Source organism: Calonectris borealis, chromosome 1, assembly GCF_964195595.1.
Source record: "Calonectris borealis chromosome 1, bCalBor7.hap1.2, whole genome shotgun sequence".
NCBI lineage: Eukaryota > Metazoa > Chordata > Aves > Procellariiformes > Procellariidae > Calonectris > Calonectris borealis.
Window position 1 is genome coordinate 129,269,920 of NC_134312.1, and position 26,469 is coordinate 129,296,388.

The 26,469-nt window shown below is 36.7% G+C and overlaps 1 protein-coding gene across 1 annotated transcript in view; it reads right to left on the reverse strand.

The window, feature by feature from the left end:
* Positions 1-26,469, reverse strand: part of IL1RAPL1 (interleukin 1 receptor accessory protein like 1) — an 801,697-nt gene that overhangs the window by 302,331 nt on the left and 472,897 nt on the right. The window contains exons 4-5 of the mRNA XM_075174657.1: positions 6,095-6,281; positions 4,158-4,311 (exon numbers count right to left, since the gene is read on the reverse strand). Coding sequence (XP_075030758.1) covers positions 4,158-4,311; positions 6,095-6,281 — 341 coding nt within the window. The remainder of the gene's footprint in view (positions 1-4,157; positions 4,312-6,094; positions 6,282-26,469) is intronic.

Consider the following 26,469-nt stretch of genomic DNA (forward strand, 5'->3'; position numbering starts at 1 on the left):
TTGCTTATATATATGGCCTTGTTCTTCCAACAAACTCTTGTGAAGATGTTCTACCTTCTACTCTAATTCCTATGCGTAATACTAGAAAGAGAGCTTTTTATGACTGTTTATAAGGTCAAGAAAAATGTTTCTATCCTATCTCATATTGTCTGAAGACATCCTATCTTTTCTTCCCCAATAAGATTTATGTTATTCTTTTTTTATTACAAGAGCAATCCACTCCTGTCTTAAAAATCACCAGGAATTTCAGGTAGTGTGTGTACTGAACGGCAGTGTACTTTCAACATACTTACAGGATACATTCCTTATATGTAGTTATATGTGTGTGTCACCTCAGTATTAGGTCTGCCATTCTAATTTAGATAGATCTATGGTACCCATGAATTTAGAATTGGGAATTCAAACTTGTGTGTATTTGAAACAAAGAACAGATATATTATTTGCATGAAGTAGCAGAAGTCGTCTGTGAGAGAAAGGTTTAGCATCTCTCCTACCCCACAAATTCAACAAAGCATCATTGTCTGGAGGCCTCAATAGCTTTTTCTTTTTATTGCATTTATAGAACACCTAAATTATCATTTGCAAAAAAGACTGTTTACAATAAATAACTTTGAGACTTCTGTACAAAAGGCTGCCGGGGCCCAAATTTAGTTTCCAATCTGAAGAAAAGTTTTCAGTAAAAATTGTTCAGAAATAGGCTATCCACTGAAATAATGCTACTTTCCAAAATCATCGTTTTTATCTTGTTCATTCTAATTTGAGTTTTGGAAAGCCAAAGGAAGAAGAAAATTTTAGGTAACTAAAATAAGATACTGGAGAGTATTCCTATGATTGTGTAATTTTACTCTCTGGATATTCTGCCTGTTTCTCCTTGCCTCTGCTAGGTAGAAGGACAAGAATGCTGCTTTAACCCAGTTCTACTCTCTGCTTAACACACTGTTATGCCAACAGCCAGATACCTATGATTTCTTAGCAAAATAATGAACGATTTGATTTCTTACTAGGCAATGGTAATAATGCACAAAGGAGGATCTTCAGCTTCTATAGAATACTACAAATGCATACATATATAACATATGGCTCATGCATTTCTTGCAGCAGAGGTGGAGTTTTTTTCTGTTTATAGAGGAAAGACAGTATATTCCAGGAAAGAAATGTAGAAAGTCCAAATTCCAATCTCACTTAACACATACATAGAAACATAGCACAAAGAAAATGGAAAAAAATAAGTGATTGAGTTTTCTGATGATGGGTGTGTTATGGTGGGACACCCACCATTACCACACAAGGTAATGCTAATGAATACAGAGAGTTATTTTTCATAAATCCCATTTTGATAAACACATTACAAGTTGATAAACACATTACAACTTCCCACATGTTCTGGAAAGTCTGAGGTAAACCGGTAATTCTTACCCCTATTTTTTAAATTCTTTTATTCTCACTAAAAAGTATATTTGGCAGAGAAATTTCAAATGCCTTAGAAATAACTTTTTTACTCCTTGTGGAGCTGGGGTTTATTGATGGAATTTGTTCTTAGCAATGGTTCACACAAACGTCATCATTTAATGATACTGCCTGGAGACATGTCAGAAACTGTACGTCAAGTCATTCCTTTGTTTCAATTAATTATGTTTTCATTAATACAGTAAAGCCATCAACTATCAATTTAATTTTGTACTTTTAATTTGACATTTACAACATTTATTTCTCAGTTCCTGAACTAAAGTTTAATTCCTTCTTCAAAACAAACAAACAGTCCCTTCCAGCCCCCATTTATTCTATATATTCCTCAACGTATGTACAGGGCAACTAAACTGTTTTTCAGCTCACAGAGAAAGCATAAAACAGGCACCTAAAGTGTGAATCTCTTCCTGTAAAGCATTGGTAAAAAGCCTTATCAAGACATCAATACAGAGGTAATATAAAATTAGTAGTACTATGAGTAAATCTGTTCTGTTTAGTCACATAATATTATGAAGATGGTATGAAGACCTACAGTACTACCCAAGCAGTTTACTAATTTGGAGGTTGTCCTGACACCTGTCGGGGTTTGCAGAGGTGGAAACTCAATAATTCCTCTATACGCATTCATTCATTTTTCACACATCAAAATCAGCCACGTGTCTTTCTGCCTCTGTCTAGTTAAACATTAAATACTGAACTCCTACCTACACCACAAGTGATGAATTACATTTTTTAAACTATTACTACAAATAGTAACATGCATCTGGTTTCAATGTTGTTTTCTTTCTCCTTTCTGTCTATCTGAGTCTGTTTGAAATACTGCTGTGCAGTGGAGCACCAACCATAGGGACAGAAGGTATCATCTGAGGACTGAGAGAATATGTACTCTTTGAATCCATACATCATATATTGCAAAAGATAATTGACAACCTCCTTCTGGTATAAATCAAATTCTTGAAGACTTTGTCTCTGCTTTCTTCATATGAGAGTCAATCAAACAGAGTATATGGATGTTTACTGTTAGGTTAATCACTAGACAGTAATTGCCTGTCTGTACTGACCAAATAAATCAATTCCTTGCAAAAGATAGTTGACAACCTCTTTCTGGTATAAATCAAATTCTTGAAGACTTTGTCTCTGCATTCTTCATATGAGAGTCAATCAGAGTATATGGATGTTTACTGTGAGGTTAATCACTAGACAGTAATTGCCGGTCTGTACTGACCAAATAAATCAATTCCATGCAAAAGAAAAATTATGAAGGGATCCTGGATATTGAGCTTAAACAAATATGATCGATTACTTGAATTCTCTCAAAACAACATAAACAATATGATTTCCAGACTAATCTACTGGAAGAAAATGACAAACCATAATTCACTATAATTTCTGATAATGTGGAGGGCAAATGGGATACATCAAAATAGAAAACAAACTTTTCACCATGAAAGGAAATTGTTACAAGTCAACCTAATGTACAACATAAGTGCTGTTACTAATTGTCAATGTGCAATATATTTATATATTAGATACTAACAAGGAACAAGAAAAGGCCACAGAACTCTTTCTTTAAGATTTGTTTCTTGGTTTATTTGGTACTTTGAGGGTGCAAGAACTTACATATGCAAATGTCTTTGTCAACTGTGTGACTCTAGTTCACCTCCAGTTTGCCAGGAAAATCCTGTTTCTGCCTTCTTTTAGGGAATATACTGTGGAACTACACTGCATTACACAGATCTTGATGTACTCCTGTCTTACAATGTCATCTTATAATTCTAGTGGCTAATTTTCTACCTTAGGTGCATGTTCAGCTATATTCTGACGTGTTTGTAAAACAGAGGTTAGGGGCCTGGAGAGGAACTGAAAATTTAATGGACCATTCTTCATACTGTTCTGCCACTGTGGACATTACTATTATGGTATATATTTTGTTTTTGTCTATGATGGATTTTACATATTTATACGGTAGTTTTAAATGCAGATTATATTAAATGCATCTTCTTCAATTGCTGTTTGCTAAACTATAGAGTTTATTTATGTTACATAATTACTCTATGGAACTTGATACTTCAAAATGTTTTTGAAGCCAAGAATAAATGGATTAAAAAAATAATCAGACTAATGGAAAATAGGTTAATTGGTAACCATTGCACATGATGATTGAGATCAGGAAGTTCTTGAACTATATACTACAGAAAACTGGGAGAGAATACCAGAGGAAGAATGCCACTGTGCTTCAGCCATGTGCTGTTCGAACACTACCAGTTACATACCTATCACCCAGTTGCAATGGTCTCACTGGGCTAGAGCTACTGCTATTGGGTTGTAGCTATAGCTATTCTTATGTCCCAAGGCGTTTAACCACATGAAGAAGTATGATATACTTAATGATCTTATTTTCTGTTAGAGGTAGTGCTTGCTGAAGCTACCTGTTCCTTGTCCACATCTTCCATTCAAAAACAAGACCTACCCACAAGCTTTTGCAACAGACCAGAACTCAGACTTGTTCACACATATTACTGTGAAGTATTCAGGACAGCTTTGATGTATCAACCGTTCATACCTAGGCACACAACAAAGTTTTGTGCAAAAGCAGTTTATGTAGGTATAATGACTCAAATACGCACAACTCAAATCACAACATTCAATGTTTTTTCTAAATATAAGAGATAGCAGGAGCCAGTAATTACCTGTAACTGTTAATTCCGTAGTTCTTCTGACAACAAAGAATCCATATTTTAACTCACAAGTGTAATTTCCAATGTCATCCTCTCTAACTTCCCGAATGACAAGAGTGTCTTTTTTAAACACAATACTTGATCTCCACGTCTTTGACTTGCATTCCTGTTTAAAGATAATATAACACTTCAATGACTATGTTCTTATACTTAAATTGGACCACTGTTGACAATGCTTCTCAAAGCCAAGAAGGCTAGGCAAGAGCTCAGGTTAGTTATGAGCTTTACACACACTAAATATCTAAAAATCCAGTTCAGTTAAGTGTTGATTAAAAAGAAAGAAGACTATGGAATCTTATCAGCTGATTTAATATTTGCCCTCTGACAAGAAAAAGGAGTTGATTCCCTTGGTGGTTTTATTTTGACATTAATTTGCTGAGGGTCTCCTATTTAATTTACTTATTTGCCATTACATTTATATCTGTGATCCATGACTGTTATATTACCAGTAGCAACAGGTTGCAGGGAAGAATTTTTTTTTAATTTATTTTTTAAGAAAATTATAATTTAAAAAATTAGAGAAATAAAAGATGAGAATGAGAAGAAATGAGGTTAAGTTATATATCTCTTTCTAAAAACATCTTACAATCAAAACTGTCTGAACTCTTAGCAAAAAGTGAGTTTTATATCTACAAAAATGAGTTAGTATTTCAATCTTTACTCCCTAAACATTATGCTAGAATATTTTTATTTTTATGCTACAATAGACACTATACATTTTTGCATGCATGTTTCTTAGCTCCCTAAAATGATTAACTTATTTTCACCTAATTAACCTAGATATTATTTGAAATAGCTTTTAATATTTTTAGTGTTTCTAGGTTTTCTAGGTTTTTTTTGTATTGCAAACCAGTATATTTATAAGCTATTAGAAAAAGGGATTGGTGCTTTTCATAAGAAAAATGTCTTTTGATGAACTATCACAAAATATTTTACATGATTATCTAAGCATACACATGGTTTATACAGTAAGAGCTTTTTTAAAATGTTAAAGTATAAGAGGTTGTTTGAGCTTATTCACACAAATACTGTCAATGACTCTTGAAAAGCCGATGTTCTGAGATCTTGTTTAAGAAGCCAGCCATAGTTTTAAATTTAATAAAACTTCAGGTACATATTGTATTACTAACATAAAATCCAAGATGAGTATAAGCAAATAATTGTTTACATACCTCCCATCTTAGACATGCTGTTGGCTAATTCTGCCAGAATCATTCTAGGCCAGAAGTTTTTACTTATTAGATAGCATAGTCTTGTGTACCATATTTAAATGCATTTATGTAATCAAGTAAATTATCAGACTTTTAAAAAATAATTAGAATGCATACCAGCACATAGTTTAACTAAGACTTCCTATATACAGTACACAATAATGAAATACAGTTATTGATAAAAACAGTAAAATCACTGATATTTGCAAGTAAAAGCTAATATGCAAAGACCAGTGTTTTGGAAGTCTTTGCTGAATTTTATGCTGCAAAATTAAGCCGTCCATTCAGATAACAGCATGCATAGCTATCCTATTTATATTTGTCTAAACAGATTTTATGTTTGAGTGTAGCACAAGCAGCTCACATGGCTTTACCTTAGCATATCAAACCAGCCCAGACAGGTAACACTTTTCTTTTTTAGCCCTCTTGTTAATAGAAAGCTGCCAATTCTTTGTGACATCCATAAATGGATATTAACAAAACACCAGCTCTAAAGTTTACTAAAGGAAACGTTTGAATCTCTCTCTCACTTAGTTCATTGTTTTCTGTCCTTGATTCTGTTGTCTGTTCTTAACAAATCTTAAAACAATCCAAGCTTTATATCATATTTAAATCATGAAAATCATCAGAACATTGCATAATATCTTGTTGAAGGTGAAAATCTTTTGCTTTCCTTACCTTATACCACAGAATTTCAGGCTCCCTAAATGGAAGTAAAAAATCCTCAATTTCAGGGCATGAGATTTCCTTGCTTTTGCTAAGTTCAGCTTTTTCAAAATATTTCATCTTTGAATTGTAGCAGAGTCCAGTGTCATTTTCACCCACTGTCAGCGAAATGGACACTTTCATACAGTAAGTTGAGTTTCTGCAATGCAATAAAAATAGAAATAAAAGTCTAATATGAAAAAAAAACAATGTATATGACATTCTTTTTAAGTCATTATTTTCACCCCAAGCAAAAGATAGAAAATAATACATTGTATTTTGTTTGTATTTTATCGCTGTTCATGATAAATTTACTTTTCTCAGCCAGTAACTACAATATTTAGAAGTGTTGGCCTTACACTGTGACTAAAGGTTTATCTCTCCCTTTTGTCAAACTCCTTCTAACATTACTGTCCTTACCGTATATTTGAGGACAATTTCCCCAAACGTAAATACGCAATAAAAGCTCTATGTATTTACCACTGAAACTAGACAACCAACTTGCTGACAGACACCGTTACGGCAGGTCTCTGGTGGGGTGAACAGATCATGTTGTAGTATCACAGGCAAATGACAAATTGGAACTGGGACACCACACCGAGAGCCACTTACTCATCACATCTGAGTGTGCTTTGAAGTGGAAGTGATAACCTTTTTGCAGCCTTTAATTAAAATGAGTCTTGTGACCCTTCCAACTATAGAATAAAGGATGTTTTAACCTAACGGACTGCTAACTTGTTTACCTTAGCCTTCAATATCCATACTCCCAGGCCAAAATGTTGCTTCTACATTACCTAGAATCTTCATTAGTTTGGGCTCTGTCCTGAAACTTGTTGCTTCCTCTGCTGCTGGATGTTGATAAGCCAGGCAGCCAGAGACTTGGGAACATTGTCTTCCTTCCCACATTTCGTTATGCACTTTAATTAGGCTCAAAGTCAAAATTACTTGAAATGATTTATTTTTTTTTTCATTTGAATTTCCAGGTGGGCAGCAAATGAGTGTGTAAAGTTGAGTACTCTCCAGGAACACACTGTGGCCATGCAAGATTTCTCTCCTACTGTTTTGTAAATGCATTTGACCTCTGATCTGCTGAAAGAGGATCCTGCAGAGAGCACTGAGGAAACATACATTTTCTTATTTCCATTCTCAATGAGCTGATTGCTGATTTACAATAATCTTGTATGTATCAGACATGGCAGAATCTCAAAGATGGTTACATTTTCTCCTCTCTAGATTTCTTAATATCTTTTTCCTTTTTCTGTTCAAAAAGAGGGGACAGAAATGCCTAAGAACAAAGAATATGAGGAACTTCATTCAAAGAACTCTATAGTCCAATTTTCTGGCAAAAATATAAACCTGAAAAGGAAGATATTAGAAATTAGAGAATATTCTTAGAAATGTAAATTCTGGAATGGAATGACCCTTAGCTATCCAGCTAATTCATGGACTTGTAAGGAAAACAAACACAAAATTACTTCCTTATAATGAAGCTATAAGTATAATTTATTATCCCATTCAAGAATCTGACTATATAAAGCAAATAAAGTTGTTTAAACTTTATGGAAAACAAAGAATGCATCCAGTGAATATGGATCACTCTTGCTGCTTTTAAGCTGTTTAAGAGCTGATCACCATTCTTACCTGTGCATGCAATTTAAAATCATTCAGTATTTTAAAGAACACATTTTCATTACATTATTTTATTTTTCCATTAAGGTGCTATTTGGAATATTTATTTATTACGTGCCTTGAGAACATCATAAAAAGTTATCTAAGTCAGTTTGCCTAAATCGGTAATACTCTCTTTCTCTGTTCTTGAGATACCTATCCTGTGGAAATAGGAGAAGGTCTAAACAATCCATCAAGCTCTGAAGGTCAAGAGTATATTAACTAGATGACAGGACTCTGCTATTATATGACAGGGAGCAATACATAGTGAGGTATCAGCTATTTAATTTGCACATTCTCTTTTATTCCTTTCCATATGTTTGAGCATTATGTTGTGTTCATATTACTGAATCTCATGATTGTAAAATTTCTAGAAGGAGCTTGGAAGGAAAAAAAAAAAACCCCACAAACCACTTAACTCTCATCCCATTCTCTGAAGAAGCAAGCTAAGTAAATTTGTCTTTTTTTTTTTTTATCTTCCTTCAATATTCAGAGTGAATTGGCCAAAAAATCTGATTTATGATTTATGTTTTTGTCTACTAAGAGCTCTGTTCTGCAACAGTGGCAATGTCAATTGCCAGAGCTGGAATTCCTTCTGAGGCACATCCAGATTTCCATCGCAACAGCAGATCTTTCACCAGATGCAGTTTAGGCTTCCTGCTCTGTAAGAAGTGAGGTATTTTGGAAATATCTCAGAATGTTTAAACCCATTGTTTGAAGAGGATGTTGGTATTTAATGACTCAAAGTTGTGCGTGTCTGTGATTTGAGTCATATGGATATAAACCTCCTGCAGACAGAAGCACAAATTGACTGGGCTTTAAGGTAATTATGTTCTAAACTGTCAGATATGAGGTACTGAGACATTTTGGGTGGATACTTTGTCAGCTGAGTTTCCTAACAGAATTTTCTCTCAAAAGCCCAAAATATCATCAAAAGAACTTAAAGCTTCGGATGTCCCCCGGTGACACAGACTTTCTTATTGTGACTCTAAATACTAATTCCATTATCAACCTGACTCATCTTGTACGTTGTGTCAGAGACCAAGGCTGGTGGGATGAAACAAAACTCAAAAAGAATGTTATAAAAGGCAGAGCAACACAAAGAGTATAAGCAAAGGAAACCAAGTTAATGGCCTCACAGAACAGAAAAACAGAAAGAAAATTAAACATCCCCCAGGTGGGAATGAAGAAGAAAGACGAGATGAGTTTGCTGATTACAGCTGGAGCATGATGGATACAGTAGATGTGGACCCCCCACAGCTAGCAGAAAGTGCAGCAGGCAGCAGAGCTCTCCAGAAAGCATGCATATACTGCAGAGGGTAAAAAATATTCATGTGTTAGAATTAAGAAAATTTTCCGTATGTCTCTTACTGGAGGCACCAGATCAAACAAACAAACAAACAAACAATCCTATGTCATGAATTCAAGGAAATATTAGAAGCCAATGGAAACTCAATGTTACATTCATTATTAAAAGCAAATACTACAAACAGTTTTTCTCCTTTTATTCTCCAGTGTGGTCCAGACTGTGGACCTTTATCACTAGGCAACTACACTTCAAAGAAGTACCAGTCTAAAACCTCAAATCTGCAACAGCTACTTAAGTAAAATTCAGGCAATGAAAATCACACAGGTTATGAATACATTGTAAAGGGTTTGCTAGAACTATGTTTCCTCTTGTTCACGAGACTAACTTGCTTATTAGGACTAGGAAAATATTCATCCACCTACTACTACTGATGAACAAAAATTATTTCATATGGTATGACAGAGGCTGCTCTAGTGTTTGACATCGACCTATGTGGCCATCTTCACCCTAACATGTCATTTCTACACTACTCATCTATAAATGTTAAAGTAAAAACAATATGGCAATAGTATCTACTTAATATATTGATTCCATTATAGGTCTTTTATTTTTGTAGCCATTTATCATCCTTAAAATTTTAGGGCCCAGTAACAATGGATGTGTGATTGAATCCCATGATAATGATAGGACAGAAAAATAAATAGAAGGCTTAAATTCTCGATGACTTCTATACACCAGGAGTAGTTGCTCTAATGCCCAGCTTCCCACAGATCCCTTGAATCAATGTTCACCTTTTCTTATCTGATATTATTTAACCTCTTGGTTGTACAGCAGCCATGTGAAAGCATATAGAGCACTGACTAACAAAAGTCTGTTTAAATAAGAACGGAAAACAACTTCTTTTCACCCTTTTCTCTGCTAGAAATGACATCCACCTCACCAGTTCATCATTACTTATTTCACCTTAATGTTAGTTGACCTGCAACTGTCATAGATGTAGATTCATATAGGATGTCTGTCTATGGGATACCTTGATATTCAGACCTGTGATACAGAAGAGTGTGACAGAGTCAAGAGTGGAAAAGCTCTACGTAGAGAACTAAAAGAACACGTATGCTGGTTTTGGCTGGGATGAAGCTACAATAAAGAAAATCAACTCTATCCCAGCCAAAACCAGCACAACATGACTAAGTCTGAGGAAAAGAAGAGCATGAAGTGTGGAAAAGTCTTGTAAAGAAAACAAAAGTACTGTTGAGTAAAGAGGAGATCTTGATGAAAAGCAGAAAAATGTAGGTTAACCACAAACACAGCCACATTACAAACTCTCTTCCTTCTCAACAGTGACCCATAAGTCATAGCAACACCCTGAAGACTTTGCTTAATTCATGACCCAAGTAAGTATTTTCTAAAATAAAATCAATGGTTATTTACAGTCCTCTGAGATTCTCAATTACTATATACAGGTATATCTTCCTTAAAATAAACGGAATTATAATAACTTGTAATAGATGGGTCTATGCAATACTTTACTCTTACAATCAAATTCATTAGGTAGACTGATTTTTTAAAAACTTAGGATTATAATTAACGATTTCTACAAAACAAACTTAAAACTTGAAATAATTATTAGCAACTGACACTGTTTTATGACTATTGCTCATTCATCAGCTCAAGGAATTGCAGTACTTGTTGCTATTTAAAAACTTCATTCTTCATATTATGCAATTCAAAATTAAAGTGATCCAGTAGAGTAAAACTTGTCATCTATCTATGTAATCTATGCTTTAACATCAGTATAATTACCAACAATAACATTATTAAAAGGTTTTCTTCAACTGAGCTTTTTTGCTGAAGAACCTCCTAACATTTTAAAGAAAAATATTTCTTTTTCTTTCTCTGGTTCTTTTTTCTGCTTGATTTGACATCCACTTTAGGATGTTGTTTCTTTGAGATGTAGTCTGGAAAATAATACACGTGCATCTCATGTTTTTTTCTTAATTGAAGAGAAGATGATCAAAGTAGAAAAAAACAAAGGAATACATCTTGTATTTTAGGTATCTAATCTAGAAACATGTCCCACCTTATTCATGTGGATCTCTACACAAAGGTAAAAAAGAAATTAAAATGCAACAACAAAAAAACACCTAAAGGAAAGACTGTGTGGAAAACTGTCGGACTGTCCTGCTAAAGTATCTGTCTCCATTGTTGTTTATGTCTTGCAAAACAAAGACTTTTGTAAAGTTTATCACACAATACCTATGATATCAACAGTGCCCAAAGATCTACAGACTACCACGATGCACAGGTAAAATTCTCCAAATATTTTCAAGGTCTTAGCTTTTGCATATTTTTTCATATCTGGAAAAGCAAAGATGTACTTATTTCATATCTAGGTATTTTTCTTTTGCACAAGCATTGTGATTATGAGAACATCCCAGAAGATAAACTTTTGAACACTACCAGTCAATCAAATAGCAAAGAAAATATGAGCTGTTGACAAGAATCATGAATGGTGAATGGACATGCAAATAGATAACTTTCACTGACTAATATAAGGCTGAGATCTTGTCTATTAAAATACTTGTGAAGTGGTTCCTTATTGAGTACAAGTGATAAAAACATACAAATGATAAAAGCATACATCTGAAAATCTTATTTCCAGTGGATTATTTTCTTTTTTTTTCAAGAAAAAAGGCAGAAGTCTGTACTGTAATCCAAAATATGCATGAATGGACATAGATCAACTTGTCAAACTTCAGAAAAAAGTCTTTACAAAGAATAACTTTGAGAAGTTTAAAGAAGGCAGAACTTTAGGAGTAGAAAGCTGGAGAATGAGTTTGCCTTAGTAAGATTAGATTATCATTTTTGTTCATTGTTTTAATTTCTTTGGGGGTTTCCAAAAGCTTTGCATTTACAAAGACACGACAAAGACATCCTTCTGTTTCATAAAATCAGGTTTTTAATCTTCTCCTCTAATACTAAACATCCAACACATAACATTAATTCAGTCTTAGAAGCAAGAAGTGAAAAAAAATTTGACAAATGAATAAGACAGGACATTGGAAAACTCTTCACAGCAGCCTGTGAAGACAAATTTCACACACAGCTGAAAATTAACTTTGCCTCATTCTGCCCCATGGAAAAGAATACAAGGAATATGGATTAACCATATTTTTCTAAAAAAACTTTTCTTAATGTTTACAGCATCAATATATATTTCCCTTCTCTTTTTAAAGGTAAGTGTACAAAAATCTCTTGTAGTTGATTTATACTTTTTTTTTCCTTTTTGTAGTTCTCAACAGGTTTCATGCATTTTTTCCCCTGCATTTTTCATTCTATCCTGTATTTCACCTGTAAAACAAGAATTGATTACATGGAAAGCATTTCCTTTAAACTTGGTGAAACTCTAAGCAGACGAGAGAAAAAAAAGGATGGATTTATCACTTTGCAGAAAAAAGGATATAAATCTCCAAAAAATGACATTTGACCAAGCAAGTTGTCATTTAACAGTAGTAGGGAGGAAAAAACACACCACAAAACCCCACAAATTAACTTCTGAGACGTCAAAAAAAATTATAAACTTTTTTTTAAAACAAAAAATTAATAGTCTAGGCAGATAACCAACAAAATAGTAGAAATAAATCTCTCACAGATTACATATTGAGTTACTGTATTAAATTATTTGTCAAGTGGGTAATAGAAAATAGTAAACATTATACTTCCAGGTTAAAAAAAAAAAAAAAAAAGACAGTGGTATATAAAAGATATGTATGATTTTTTCATTTGGCTTTGCCTTGCATTTTTGTGTTGTGTGTGAGCCCACTGAACAGATATGATCAGGAACATTCTGCATATAACCTCCATACTTTACCTTTTACAAGGTTATTGAGGTTTCTGTGCCACTGGAAGATACAGAATCCCATAACATAGGATGTGGGAAGTATGTATCTATTTTTTGCCCTCTTATGGAAACCATTTAGGGGCAGCAACTTATGCATCATCACAACAAAAATCAGGGAAGGAAATTATTCCAATATTTCTAAATTCTACCATGTCAAATATCTCCAAGACTTTTTTGACCTTCATGTAAGATATTGCAATTATATTTTCGTACACTTATATATGCTTAAGTAAAAGGTCTACAGTAACTCTTGAAAATAAATACTGGTCAGAATCATGGAATCATAGAATCATTAAGGTTGGAAAAGACCTCTAAGACCATCGAGTCCAACCGTCAACCCAACACCATCATGCCCACTAAACCATGTCCCTAAGCGCCACATGTACATGTCTTTTAAATACTTCCAGGGATGGTGACTCAACCACTTCCCTGGGCAGCTTGTTCCAAGGCTTGACCACGCTTTCAGTAAAGAAATTTTTCCTAATATCCAATCTAAACCTCCCTTGGCGCAACTTGAGGCCATTTCTTCTTGTCCTATCGCTAGTTACTTGGGAGAAGAGACCAACACCCACCTCACTACAACCTCCTTTCAGGTAGTTGAAGAGCGCAATAAGGTCTCCCCTCAACATCTTCTTCTCCAGACTAAACAACCCCAGTTCCCTCAGCCGCTCCTCATAAGACTTGTGCTCCAGACCCTTCACCAGCTTCGTTGCCCTCCTCTGGACACGCTCCAGCACCTCCATGTCCTTCTTGTAGTGAGGGGCCCAAAACTGAACACAGTATTCGAGGTGCGGCCCCACCAGTGCCAAGTACAGGGGCACGATCACTGCCCTACTCCTGCTGGCCACACTATTTCTGATACAGGCCAGGATGCCGTTGGCCTTCTTGGCCACCTGGGCACACTGCCGGCTCATGTTCAGCCGGCTGTCGACCAGCACCCCCAGGTCCTTTTCTGACAGGCAGCTGGAATTTCCAGCCACTTTTCCCCAAGCCTGTAGTGTTGCATTGGGTTGTTGTGACCCAAGTACAGGACCCAGCACTTGGCCTTGTTAAACCTCATACAATTGGCCTCGGCCCATTGATCCAGTCCATCCAGGTCCATCTGCAGATCTTTCCTACCCTCCAGCAGATCAACACTCCCACACAACTTGGTGTCGTCTGCAAACTTACTGAGGGAGCACTCGATCCCCTCATCCAGATCATTGATAAAGATATTGAACAAGACCAGCCCCAGTACTGAGCCCTGGGGAACACAGTTCATGACCTTCCACCAACTGGATTTAACTCCATTCATCACAACTCTCTGGGCCCGGCCGTCCAGCCAGTTTTTTACCCAGCGAAGAGTGCACCTGTCTAAGCCATGAGCCGCCAGCTTCTCTAGGAGAATGCTGTGGGAGACAGTGTCAAAGGCCTTACTGAAGTCCAGGTAGACCACATCCACAGCCTTTCCCTCATCCACTAGGTGGGTCACCTGGTCATAGAAGGAGATCAGGTTGGTCAAACAGGACCTGCCTTCCATGAATGCCTGCTGGCTGGGCCTGATCCCCTGGTTGTCCCGCACATGGCTTGTGAGCGCCCTCAAGACAAATCCATAGTCTTCCCCGGTACCGAGGTCAAGCTGACTGGCCTGTAGTTCCCTTGATCCTCCTTCCGGCCCTTCTTGTAGATGAGCATCACATTGGCAAGCCTCCAATCGTCTGGGACCTCCCCTGTTAACCAGGACTGCTGATAAATGATGGAGAGTGGCTTAGCAATCTCCTCTGCCAGCTCCTTCAGAACTGACGGTTGCAATAGCGCCAACAACATTTTGAAATTAATACCTTCATAGGCCTGCCACCATGCAAAAAAACCTGTTTCTGCTTTCCCTATCATTCTAGTAAGCCAGCTATTAAGAACAAAGCAACAAAAAATACTCACAGGCACAGATGAGAAATTTATAAGCAGTAACATCAAAAAGCTTGGTGTTTTTTATATAATTTGTTAACTCCAGATTTTTTTTTAATATTACTGTACATAGCCCAATATGGTATCAGTTAATCCAATATGAAAGTGTCATTACATCTGCACAACATGAAAGTACAAGAAATTATTACATTAGGAAATTAAAAAAAAATACATGTATTTTAAGTCCTAGTGTTATACTCAATTTTGTGTATATCATTGTTATAACATGTAGCACATAAAAAAATAAAAGCCAGTTTAAGTTCTATATAAAAACAAACTAAAGAAAACAGGGAGGTAACAAAATTGCTAGAAGTCTCACAGTCAGCATAATATTCAATGTTTAATAGTTGTTAATACACTGGAGACTCAACCAAGTTGCTAACTTCTGTGTCTAGGAACAGAAGAAAGAAGAATTTATCTGAATTAACTTGATTTCATTTTTGATACAGATAGATAATGAAGACAGTTGTCACAGAATACTAGCAATTGCTAATAATACATCACTAATTAATTACCACTGACTAGTGATATCTGTACCATGTTACTGAATGTAGTTAAATTTAAAGCTGTATCAGATCTATTTCATCTGAATTTAGTTAAATTCAAATGCTACAATATTATTAATAACTTTTCCATACATACACAAATGTATCCTAAGTCTAATTCTGTCTGACTTCGTACATTTGTGTAGGACCATTAAATTTAAAAGAGCCTAAAGCAGCAATACTGACCATCTACTGATTTACAGATTTGTGTTGTAGCAGTCAAGAGCCTGTGGGACAGGGAGAGTCAGAAACCAGGAATCTTAATATTTTAAAAAGATTTTTTTCCCCCAGGTGTCTAACCTCAGATTTTATCTAGTCTTAATCAGTCTATCTGTTGTGATATGATTGCTTTGAAAAATGGTAACCTGTATTGGCCAAACTATCTGTGCTTTAACTCATTTATCACATGAAACTTTGCTGGGGGGGGGGTTGTTTGTTTGTTTGCCTTTTTTTTTTTCTGAATAGGATAATAAGAAGAGCTGACAAGCTAGTCAGTTAATTGTTCCTTAATCTCTCCAGTCACAAATATTCAGAAGTGTAAAATTAGCTAGAACATTTTCCTACATATAAGTGAAGCTTTTCATTTACCTACTTTATTCAATAGATTTTCAAGCACTAAAAAAATCAGATCTAAAACACACAAAATACAAAAACAGGAAGCAAGAAGCTCTTTGGGGGTTTTTATTTGAGACAACAAATCCATTTAAATCAAATTTATCTGAAAAAAAATTAAATTAGCAGGTAACTTGTCAGAGCAAAAAGAACAGGAGGAGGAGGAAGAAGAGTCACAAGGGGGAAAACAGAAAAGAGAACACACACAGAGCAAGAATAGTTTCTCTAACACAATATTGACATCTACATTTGAAGGAATTGCTTAGAGAACTAGGCATTTAAAGCATAGTTTCTTTATAAAATAGAACTCTAAAATGGGCCAGGTGCGTTACTCTTATGAAACTCTGCTTTTTTTCTGCATCGAATAAAACCTGGTAATTGTCAATCTCCTCTTCAGCCTCACCAGAAAGAACTCAGTGGTGGATTTATACAGCTCGGTGTTCCCCAGGCAGCATCCGTCATCATCCCTATTCATGACAGAAACGGAAAATGGGACTCTGTCCATTATTTGTCCACTCCGGTGCTTTGCCATGCAAACCCTTCACCAGCAGGATAATTCAGGGGAGTGTAGAGTATAACTTATATTGAAGACACACTGTCTTCGCGACTAGAAAGAAGTGCCCTTTGGAAAGTCCTCACCACACCACTGAGGATGGAATTTTGACCCAACCCTTGTTTTGTTTCATTACAGAGTGCAGCCAACTTGCTTTTTGTGTGAAGAAGCAGTTCCTCTCATCGAAGGCGTTCAGGATAAGACTATCTTCATCTAGTACACAAAGGCAGCATTTGAAGGAGGGATGAGCACGGCAAATAGACCTCTGTGGATCCTGGCATCAATCATCAACATCTTTCTGCAGTTCTAAACAAGGTGCAATGGAACCGCAGTACGATAACAATACCTGCCGAATGCAGCAAGACACAATGTTTTTCATATAAGACAGCAGTCTTAAGTCTTTGCATTCCTCTGCATACCCTTTATTTCTCCTTCATTTTCAAGAGATATAATACTTGTAGTGCATGCCCTGTTATGACACTGGATTTTTGCAGGGTTTATTAAGCATGATGACTAATCAGGAAGTTAACTGGCAGCAGAACAGACATGTTCTTTCAGTGTACATCATGACAGCAAATTAATTTTTTACCCTTTCAGTAGCATTACTAGAAAAACTGCAAGTTTTACATTAATAGAGATCAGTTGTTTGTACTGAGTTATGTTATAGTATTATGCTATTTACTAAGGTAAACAAACTGGACAGCAAACAAGAAGCAAAAAAATCTCTTTTATGTTTCCCCTTATCATACAAGCTGAGCTGGGAAAGTAACTTTATTTTCAAATCCTTCTAAACTGGACATTAAAAAAGAAAGTCTGGGAAATATCTTTTCTTCACAGTATTTTAAATTTTAATATGTAAACTTGGCCACTGATGTCATTATCCACTCTCTATAAATGGTCCATGCCATTTTGGGGGAAAACTTTTGTTGACTTCATTAATTAGTTTTTTCCTGTTTTTGTATTCAATCCATTTTCAGCCCAAGTAACTTCTATTAGAGTTATTCGGATGCCGGAAAGCTGGAGGGAAAAGCATTCATTCAAGAGAAAAACAAAAACACATTATTGATAAGCTACTTGTGCTCTTGGCTACTGGCTCCAAAGGCTCTTTGTGAGCTTTAAAACTTTTGCATAAAAAAATTTTAAAGCCTTTTGATAGCAGTGGGGTTGTTTGAGGACACGCTTGAGGCACTGGGCTGCATGATGAGGGAGGAAGGCCAGCGTACCCTACTGCAGCCAGAATTGCTGCCATGCAGTGAGGTCCCCTTGGTGGCAGGGTCTGATGCCCTCAGCAGTCTGTGGCTTCTGGACCATTTGTTCAGGATAGCAGTTTTCAAACATTTTATGCAAGGTTCCTTTTTGTTGGTTTTGTTCCACACACACCCCCCCCAAAATCTGGGATGGCTGGCTCCCACAGTGCCTGGCTCTGATAGCTGAAATCACAGATCGCCTTTTCCACAAAGCTTGCAGAGCCAACAGAGCTGCAAGTGCTGGGGCAGCGCTGCTGGAGTGGGGGAAGAGAGCAGAAAAGTGGAGAGAGATGGAAAGAAGATGGCTGGAATTTTCCTCTGCGCCTTAGAAATTATCTCCTGCTTCCACACCCCGGGGGGGCAACCCAGTTTGAAAACTGCGTTTGACCTCAATTGAATTACACAAGCACTGATTTCTTCCCTCAAGGGTCACCTAATTATATGCATGATGAAATGAAATAACCCACTGCACACGAGCCTCCAGGACTATTTGAATATCAATGCTCTGCAAGATACTTGTTTTAATGTGTTTGAATTAGTCACCAGAAAATATTGATCGGTTTTAGTGCCCACTTCCATCCTCGGAAGCTAAAACTTTCACATTTTTTCTTCTTCTGACACAACTGGTATATGCTGCCATCCCACGTTCCCCCTTCTCCTCTCCAACCCTGCCAGAAGAGAATGTCAAAGAACAAAGTCTAATTGCATTAGAGTAACGCCTTCCTTGTGTTAGAGGGAGCTACTGACTGATGTGAAAGGCCTTTTATTGATGTTCTGGACAATAAAAATGAAATACAAATTAACCTTTAGAAAGGGAATTGAATTTTCTCATCCTTATAATACCTTAAAGCTTCTTTTGTGAGTAAGCTAGAAACAAAAATGTGTGTACATTTTTATGTTATTCACTTTTCTGTATGATTTCTGTCTTTTTTAAAGCCTAAGTGAAACTTATCCCTTTGTGAGAGCTGGAATCAATCTGACATTGATTTCCACATTTTAATAAAACCCTACTTTCTTAGTACAAAATACTTGAATAAAATTATAACGATAATCTTAATTCAGAACTTGTACTGGCAATTACATGGAAGAAACAATTGCATAAAATTAACTAATTACCCCATAAAACATTTTCTTTAAAATTAAAGCTTCTTTTCAGATAAATTAAAAACCAAAAAAAGTCCACACTCTTACCGTACAGGAATATCTAAATATTCATATAGTGTCACTCTGTACTCTTACAGTATAGGAATATATATTTAAATATATTTTGTTTGGAGTTAAAGTTTTTTTCAGATAAGTTTAAAAGAAAATTCCCATATTCTTGCAACATATATTCCTATGCTCTACATGTCTATATATACATATATGTATAAACCAGTCATATGGGTATATTAGGGATTCCAGTAATTGTAAAACTAATGAGAGAGAGTATGTGATTGAAGAAAGTTATCACATAAAGGTTTTTAAAGCATATGAATGCTATACCTACATGTTATTCATTGCAAGTAGAGCCCAATTTTTAAAACATCTTTCTATTAAAATATTTGATATGTGAACTCCTTCAGAGAATAGCACTTACATATGGATTGCAGGTAAAAATGTTAGAGGTGGTTAAAAAGGATGGGAATCAATCAAAAAACTGTTGTACTGCACAGAGTATATAGGGTGAGTACAATATGGATTACCACTAGTCTGTATTTAATAGTACATTTAATAATTTAGTGCTACTTACAAATTTAGTGCTAAATTAGCTACTCATTTCAGTGATGCTTCCCAGGATTGTTAGTGAAGAAATTTTGGGCCAGTGTGGCATAAAGTGCTAAAATGGAGATGTGTCAGAATGATACTAAATGTTTTCTCTGCAGCAGATCAATGTATATTCCCAAAGGAGACAGAAATATGAAGAGCTATGCGAGTATACCTTTATAGATGAAAACCCCTTTAACTTTCTACAAACTGAAGTAGGGAGATAATACCTTAGCATGAAATGCCTCTAGGTAGATTATCTCCTCAAAATTCAGGAGATGATGGCATTTGTTTTTTCTTGGGAATCAATGATCATGAAGGAGAGTAAATTTTAAACCTATTTAGCACCATATGCCAGAATAACAGAAATGCAGTAATATGGCTTCTTCAGAAAATGACAAGTTAACAGAGTTTTATTATTCCTCTCATTTCTTCCATTTATAGTATCACAGAATCATAAAATGGTTGAGGTTGGAAGGGACTTCTGGAGGTCATCTGGTCCAAACCCCCTGCTCAGGCAGGGCCACCTAGAGCTGCTTACCCAGGAACATCTCCACACGGCTTTTGAATATCACCAAGGAGGGAGACTTCACAGCCTCCCTGAGCAACCTGTGCCAGGGCTCAGTCACCCTCACAGTGAAAAGTGTTTCTTGATGTTCAGATGGAACTTTCTGTGTTTCAGTTTGGACCCGTTGCCTCTGGTCCTGTCACCAGGCAACACTGAAAAGAGCCTGGCTCCATCCTCTTTGCACACTCCCTTCAGGTATGTATATACATTGATAAGATCCCCCCTGTGCCTTCTCTTCTCTAGGCTAAACAGTCCCAGCTCTCTCAGACTGTGCTGATAGGAGAGATGCTCCAATCCCTTAATCATCTTCGTGCATCTTCATTAGACTCTCTCTAGTCTGTCCATATCTCTCTTGTACTGGGGAGCCCGGAGCTGGACACTACTCCAGATGTGGCCTCACCAGTGCTGAGTAGAGGGGAAGGATCATCTCCCTCGTTCTGCTGGCAATACTTTGTCTAATGCAGCCCAGGTTGTCATTAGCCTTTTTTGCTGCAAGGACACATTGCTGGCTCATATTCAACTTGGTTTCCACCAGGACCCCCAGGTCCTCTTCTGCAAAGCTGTTATTCATGGAACAGCTCTTTTCTAGTGTTATTTTATTGGCAGGGAGTGGAGGGGAACTGTTAAAGGAAAATATTTTTTCCAAGGATTTATATAAAAAGGGACAGAAAAAAATAAGTTGGTATGAGAATTAATGGAAAAAAAAATGCTTACTTCTTGAAGCCAGAGGCCCTTAAAATTATGTTTACCATTTGGTGCAACAGTGCATGCCCAAGCAGCTCGGTCTAGGCAGGGTTCTGCATTCAGGAACAACTGGGTGTTACTACTTCCTGATGACTCAGAAGGTCATCAAATATTGGAACATCTTTACCACCAAATCATCCCTTTTGCAAATGCAATCCGCCTTCTTTTATACTACTAAAACTGAAAGCATTATTGGAAACAAAGAAGATGCTGAATGGCTTCTCCCTTGTTCCCTCTCTTTGCTTGATGAGTTAGCACAAGTGCAACCTACAGTTCTCAACTAGAGCTAGAGGTGGACAGACCCTATCATTCAGTCACAAATGCTAAGTTAGATTCTTCTGTTCAGCTGTTAAGCAGCTGCATAAAGAATGTCCCTTGAAGGTTTCTGTCTTGTTTCTGAATGATTAGATATTTATCTCTTGCTAACTCTGGATGAGTGTGTTCTTTTCTGAATAGAGATTTCTTATGTTCCATTATCAGTGCTACTCATTAAAGGTAGATATGGACAGACATATCCAACAATTATAATATTAGTACAGATATTAGAAGAATTACATTTGCACATGAGTAAGATTCCTTTGAAATTCTCTCCATAACTCTTTCCCCTATCTACCCAGTAAAAATGGGAATAAGTATGACATGCTTTGAAAGCAAACACTAAACAAGAGAAAAATCATCACATTTATTAGGTTACTGCTTCAAGGCTGTTTCCTAGCATGCTGATGTCACTTCTCCAGAGTTCTGAAAATTCTCAAATGAAATTGCGTTACAACTCTCAGTTTAAAAGGTAAATTCCAATACTTATGACTGCTACATTTGTTAAGAAACACTTTCAGTTATTCTTGTTTTACACTTACTTCCCTGTGAAGAAACAATTCAGAAATCAGTCTTCTCTACCAGAAGCGGAATTAGAGAGAAGAAGGTCTCTCAAGTAGTATGACATCCCACAGATGAATGTGAGAGCATTGCTGTGTGCAAATTGAACTAGAACACAAAAGAAAGTACCAAGTTTCTGCAGAAAATTCAGTCTTTGGCAATGCTTAACCTGTTACCAAAACAGAACTTTAGAAAGGTGCAAGAACTTGATGAAATTTATACAACTGAATACCTCAGAGCAAGTCCTGAATTCCCAAATAAGAAATTTACATGTTGAAAAGAAAGAAGGATTTGAAGAAACAGATCAATGAACAAAGGAGTATAACACAATTTGGATGGGTCTTTCATCCAAAGGCCATAAAGTACAAGGGAAATTTATCTAGTAACTATTTTTGGCTGTGTTCGTATGAACAGCTTTACCACAAAATAGGTTCCAAAATTGCCTCAGTGTGATCTGTAGCAACACAATAAATATTTTTAGTTCACTCTAACTTTGAGCTCTAAAATGTGATCCTGATCTGCTTTAGGCTGTTGCTGAAGATTAGAGTCATGGAAGCTCAGGAAACAGAAACCAGAACTCAAATTGTATTCATATTATGTTCATATCAACATCATCTGTGAAGCCAAATATAGGCAAGCAAGCACTTCCACCCACCCCAGCTACCTACTCTGCCCAGTGTTGAAAGTGTTAATTCTCAGTCCAGCCTCCAGAGCTTCTTTCCATTCTGCCTGTGTGCCCTTAAATGTACTAAAAGCCATCTTTATGTCCACACATGCAAAGGAAAGCGTAGAAATGCAAGCTTTATCCAGCATCAAAGCACTCCCTTAGTAGTCAAAGCCGTAAAATCTCTTTTGCCAAAGACACAACGTATCACTGTTTCTTCTCACACCGACACCGAGAGGAACAGTTGCCCTATGGAGCGCCTCCTGAAAATGCGATACATTCATCTGCACGTTGTCCATGGTCTCCAAGACTGTAAGCATAAAAATAATCAACTTCACACAGAAGAAAACAGAGCTCAGTGACTCATTTTAGGTAAACGTTATTCAAGGATCCCTTGGTTCTAATTTCTTGAAGCAGCTAGGACAGTCAGAGCAGAACACTTTTTGTTGCAAGGCTCTCAAAGCACAAGTGAGTTGAGACTCCATGTTGAAGAATGAGTAATTCCTTTTTCTGCACCATCCCCAGATAAATTCATTCTTGTTTTCCTGATCTTCTTGACATAATGTAAAAAACCAACAGCTGTGCACCTTCAGCCCTCTCAACACTAGGTTTCCATCTCCCGTGGCCGCCCCAAGCAGAATGTGACACATTTGAGAATTCAGCAGAGCCTCGAGTTTCAAATATATGAAACCATACTATTCTTTGTCTCATACTATTATCAGCCACCAAAGTAAATAACTCTAAGGTGAAAAGTGAAAAGGTTACTGAGGTTTCAGCTGCCCCAACGAACAGAGAGGTATGAGGATAAGGCACAGACAGATGCCAGACACCATAACTACATATTTTCATTCCTCGTTTTAGTTTTCTATCTTGCTGCTGCCTCTCATCCTCAGAAACATGAATCATCCAGAATATCCAGACATGAAAATCCAAAGTCATGTGAACAGTGGCAATATGAAGGTATGAAAGCATTTCTGCACAGACAGCTTTGAATAGTTTTACCTAATTCAAGCATGCCTATGTAAGCTATTTTAGTTTGACAAAAATGAGATTTGCTTTGCACATTTTAATTCACATCTCAAATGTAAAAAGTAAACTGAACAAGTCTAAATACATTTCAGAAAATTGAAAGTCACTGGCCCTTCTTTTTCACTTGGGCCTTGGCCCAATCTTTATGTGTCAGTGTCTTTCTACAGTGCCTTTCAGAACAGATATGTGAGGGACAATAGCAGAGACCTGTAACGTATTGTTTCTTGGTGGTGTTCTCACAGAAAAGTCTATGTCATTTGTCAGAAATACAGAATTTCTACTTTGGCTTGTCTGGTTCCTTCCTCCTGTAGCAGGACACAGCTTCCAGCTGGGCTGGTGCTGCCAGCTTAATCATCTGCTGTTCCTTGTGACCTAGCTTCACCCCCAAATTCCCCACTATCTAAATATAGCTGTATAACACAGTTTAGTTCAGTTTATAAATATGCTATGGCTCAAAACCCTGCCATCAATTTGTAAAATTGGTAGAGAATTGAATGAATATATAAACTCCTGAACAGAAAATTTAACCTATATTGTCATTTATGTACCACGTTTTATGTTTTATATTTTTGTTTCTGCAATCTATTTCAGTCACAATTTTTTCTTCAGATTGGGAAAGACCAAAGAAAACCTGTAAATTCCTGTATTGATTAAAGATTTTGTCACAGTTCTCATGGATGAATTCGTATCTATTTGCAAATATTTTAATATTCAGAACAATTTGGGTTAGACAGTTATTTTCTTGCCATTTGTTCAGAAACGACTTCTGCCTGCACTCTTGATGTCTTTGTTAAAGGCAGCTGAATCCAGTAACCAGATAGATGAGAAGATGCTGCAGCTCTGTGCACCAGGTTCAGCCACCAGCCAGGATAAGCACACGTGCCCTATAGGTGAGCGTGCACACATGCACATGCACACACAAACATGCACACATGCACACACACTCGGCCGGTCACACAGACAGACACCTGCACAGATGCACAGTGCATCTTGCAGAAATGTGAACTGCAGAGCTGGCCCAACCCAGTTCCTCCCCTCCAGCTGATCAAGTTGAAGTCAGCTAGTGGAATACATACATATACATGGGTGCCTCCCAGCAGTTGGCCTTTGACAGTCAGCCCAGGAGCTGGTCTCAGGTCCACTGCTCTCCCCAGCTGCTGGCACCGGCACATGAGGTTCGCAGCCCCCACCAGCTGCTGGAGCTCAGACATCTTATCCTACTCACCAGGTCACTAGCATGCACCAACGCCTGCTTAGCGTAGACAGCACAGCCACATGGAAAATAGAAATGCCCTTTAATAAGAAGATGGAACAGACTACAGGGCTCAGATGAGAGTACTCACCATCAGCCTATTTACACTGGACAGCCCCTATCCCTTTGCCTTTTATCCTCTACTCCATCTATTTCCCACGCTTGTTCTCAATATAAATTAGTCTCTTTCTCACCTATGGTCCTTCCCCTAAACATCCCAAAATAAGTTCCATGCATCTTCAGAATCCCTTCAAAACATCATTCAGCAATATTTTTTACATAAACAAAAAATGCTTTTCTCGCTGCATCCCATAGTAAGTCCCATATGCTCTTCAGCCTGAAGGCCTTTTCAGGAGGGAGCCTTTCCAAGTGATTTCTCTGGGTGGTTCTCCACTCACAGGTCATGGGAGTTTCTTACCCATCACTGCTCCTCTGACCTTCATTGAGCCTTTGTGTTTGCCGCGATCATCTTTAGACACTGAACAGTCTGACTAACTTGATGGTACACATATGATAGCAGACAAGGTATCAGTAGATTTATGCTAAAACTGAAGACCGTCAACCAGTTCTCAGAGACAAGACAGGGTGACATTCTTGCCAGATATCTTCCAGGTCTCCTCTGTTTTCCCAGTTGGGTCTTTCTCTGCCTCTCTTTCTAACTGGTCTCTTCTGTGTGCTTGGTCACTCTCCTAGGCAAAATTCCCATGAGGTTTCTCTCTAAGACTATTTTTCTATAAAGTGTTCACTGTCCCTTCTGTGCTATTTAATCTAAAGACTTTCAAATCATGGCATCTTGTGATAAAAATAGTCACAGTTTGTGAGTGTGATCATAACTACTTTTGAATGCATCATATTCTGGTAACTCTGTGTCTAATGATTTTCTGAAACTTTCTAAAATCTAAAGCAAATGCGCACAAAATGTCTAATCAGTTTCTGCATCTTCCTAGAAAACTTGAAATACAAGTTCTGTTTTCTTAATGTTCAGTTTCACAGTAGTATTTCTTCTACCTGATTTTTCTCTGAAAGTTATGATTTTCTTTTTACCTACCATTTTTACGCCCATCTTAATCTATTTCAAAAATGTATTTGTTTATACTATGAATCTCATTATAAATATATAGACAATATATTAATATAACTTCCTTAAGTCCTAAATATTCTCAAAACATTTATTTTTAGTGGCCAAGAAAATAACAGAAATATTTATCTTCTAAGCTAGCCAGTTTTGGAGCTACTACGAACAAAACAAATATAAAATAATAGCAAAAATGCCAGATAACATTTCCGGATAGCATAATTATAAATGTCACCAAAAAAAATTGTACTGTGAGGAGAGAGAGAGAACATATTAAAAAATTCAGAAAAATCTGTTTCTGAGCAACTTAGGGGTTGTTTGTTTTTTAACAGGGCTTGTTATGGGAAATCTTCCATTGTAATTATGGATCAGCAACTGCTACTCCATAATACTGAAGCTTTCTGTATAATTTCTCTCTCTTTCCTCTTTTTTTGGAGGAGAAAAATAACTCATAAATATTTCAATTTCCAATTACTGAAAATAAAGAGTGACACTGAAATGCTGAGATCTTGAATCAGAGCACAAATTGTAGTACACCAAAGAAAATATGCAAGGAAAGGGTTTTGTTGAACTGTGCAAAGCACTGACACAACACAAGTGTTTTAAGGAACACGA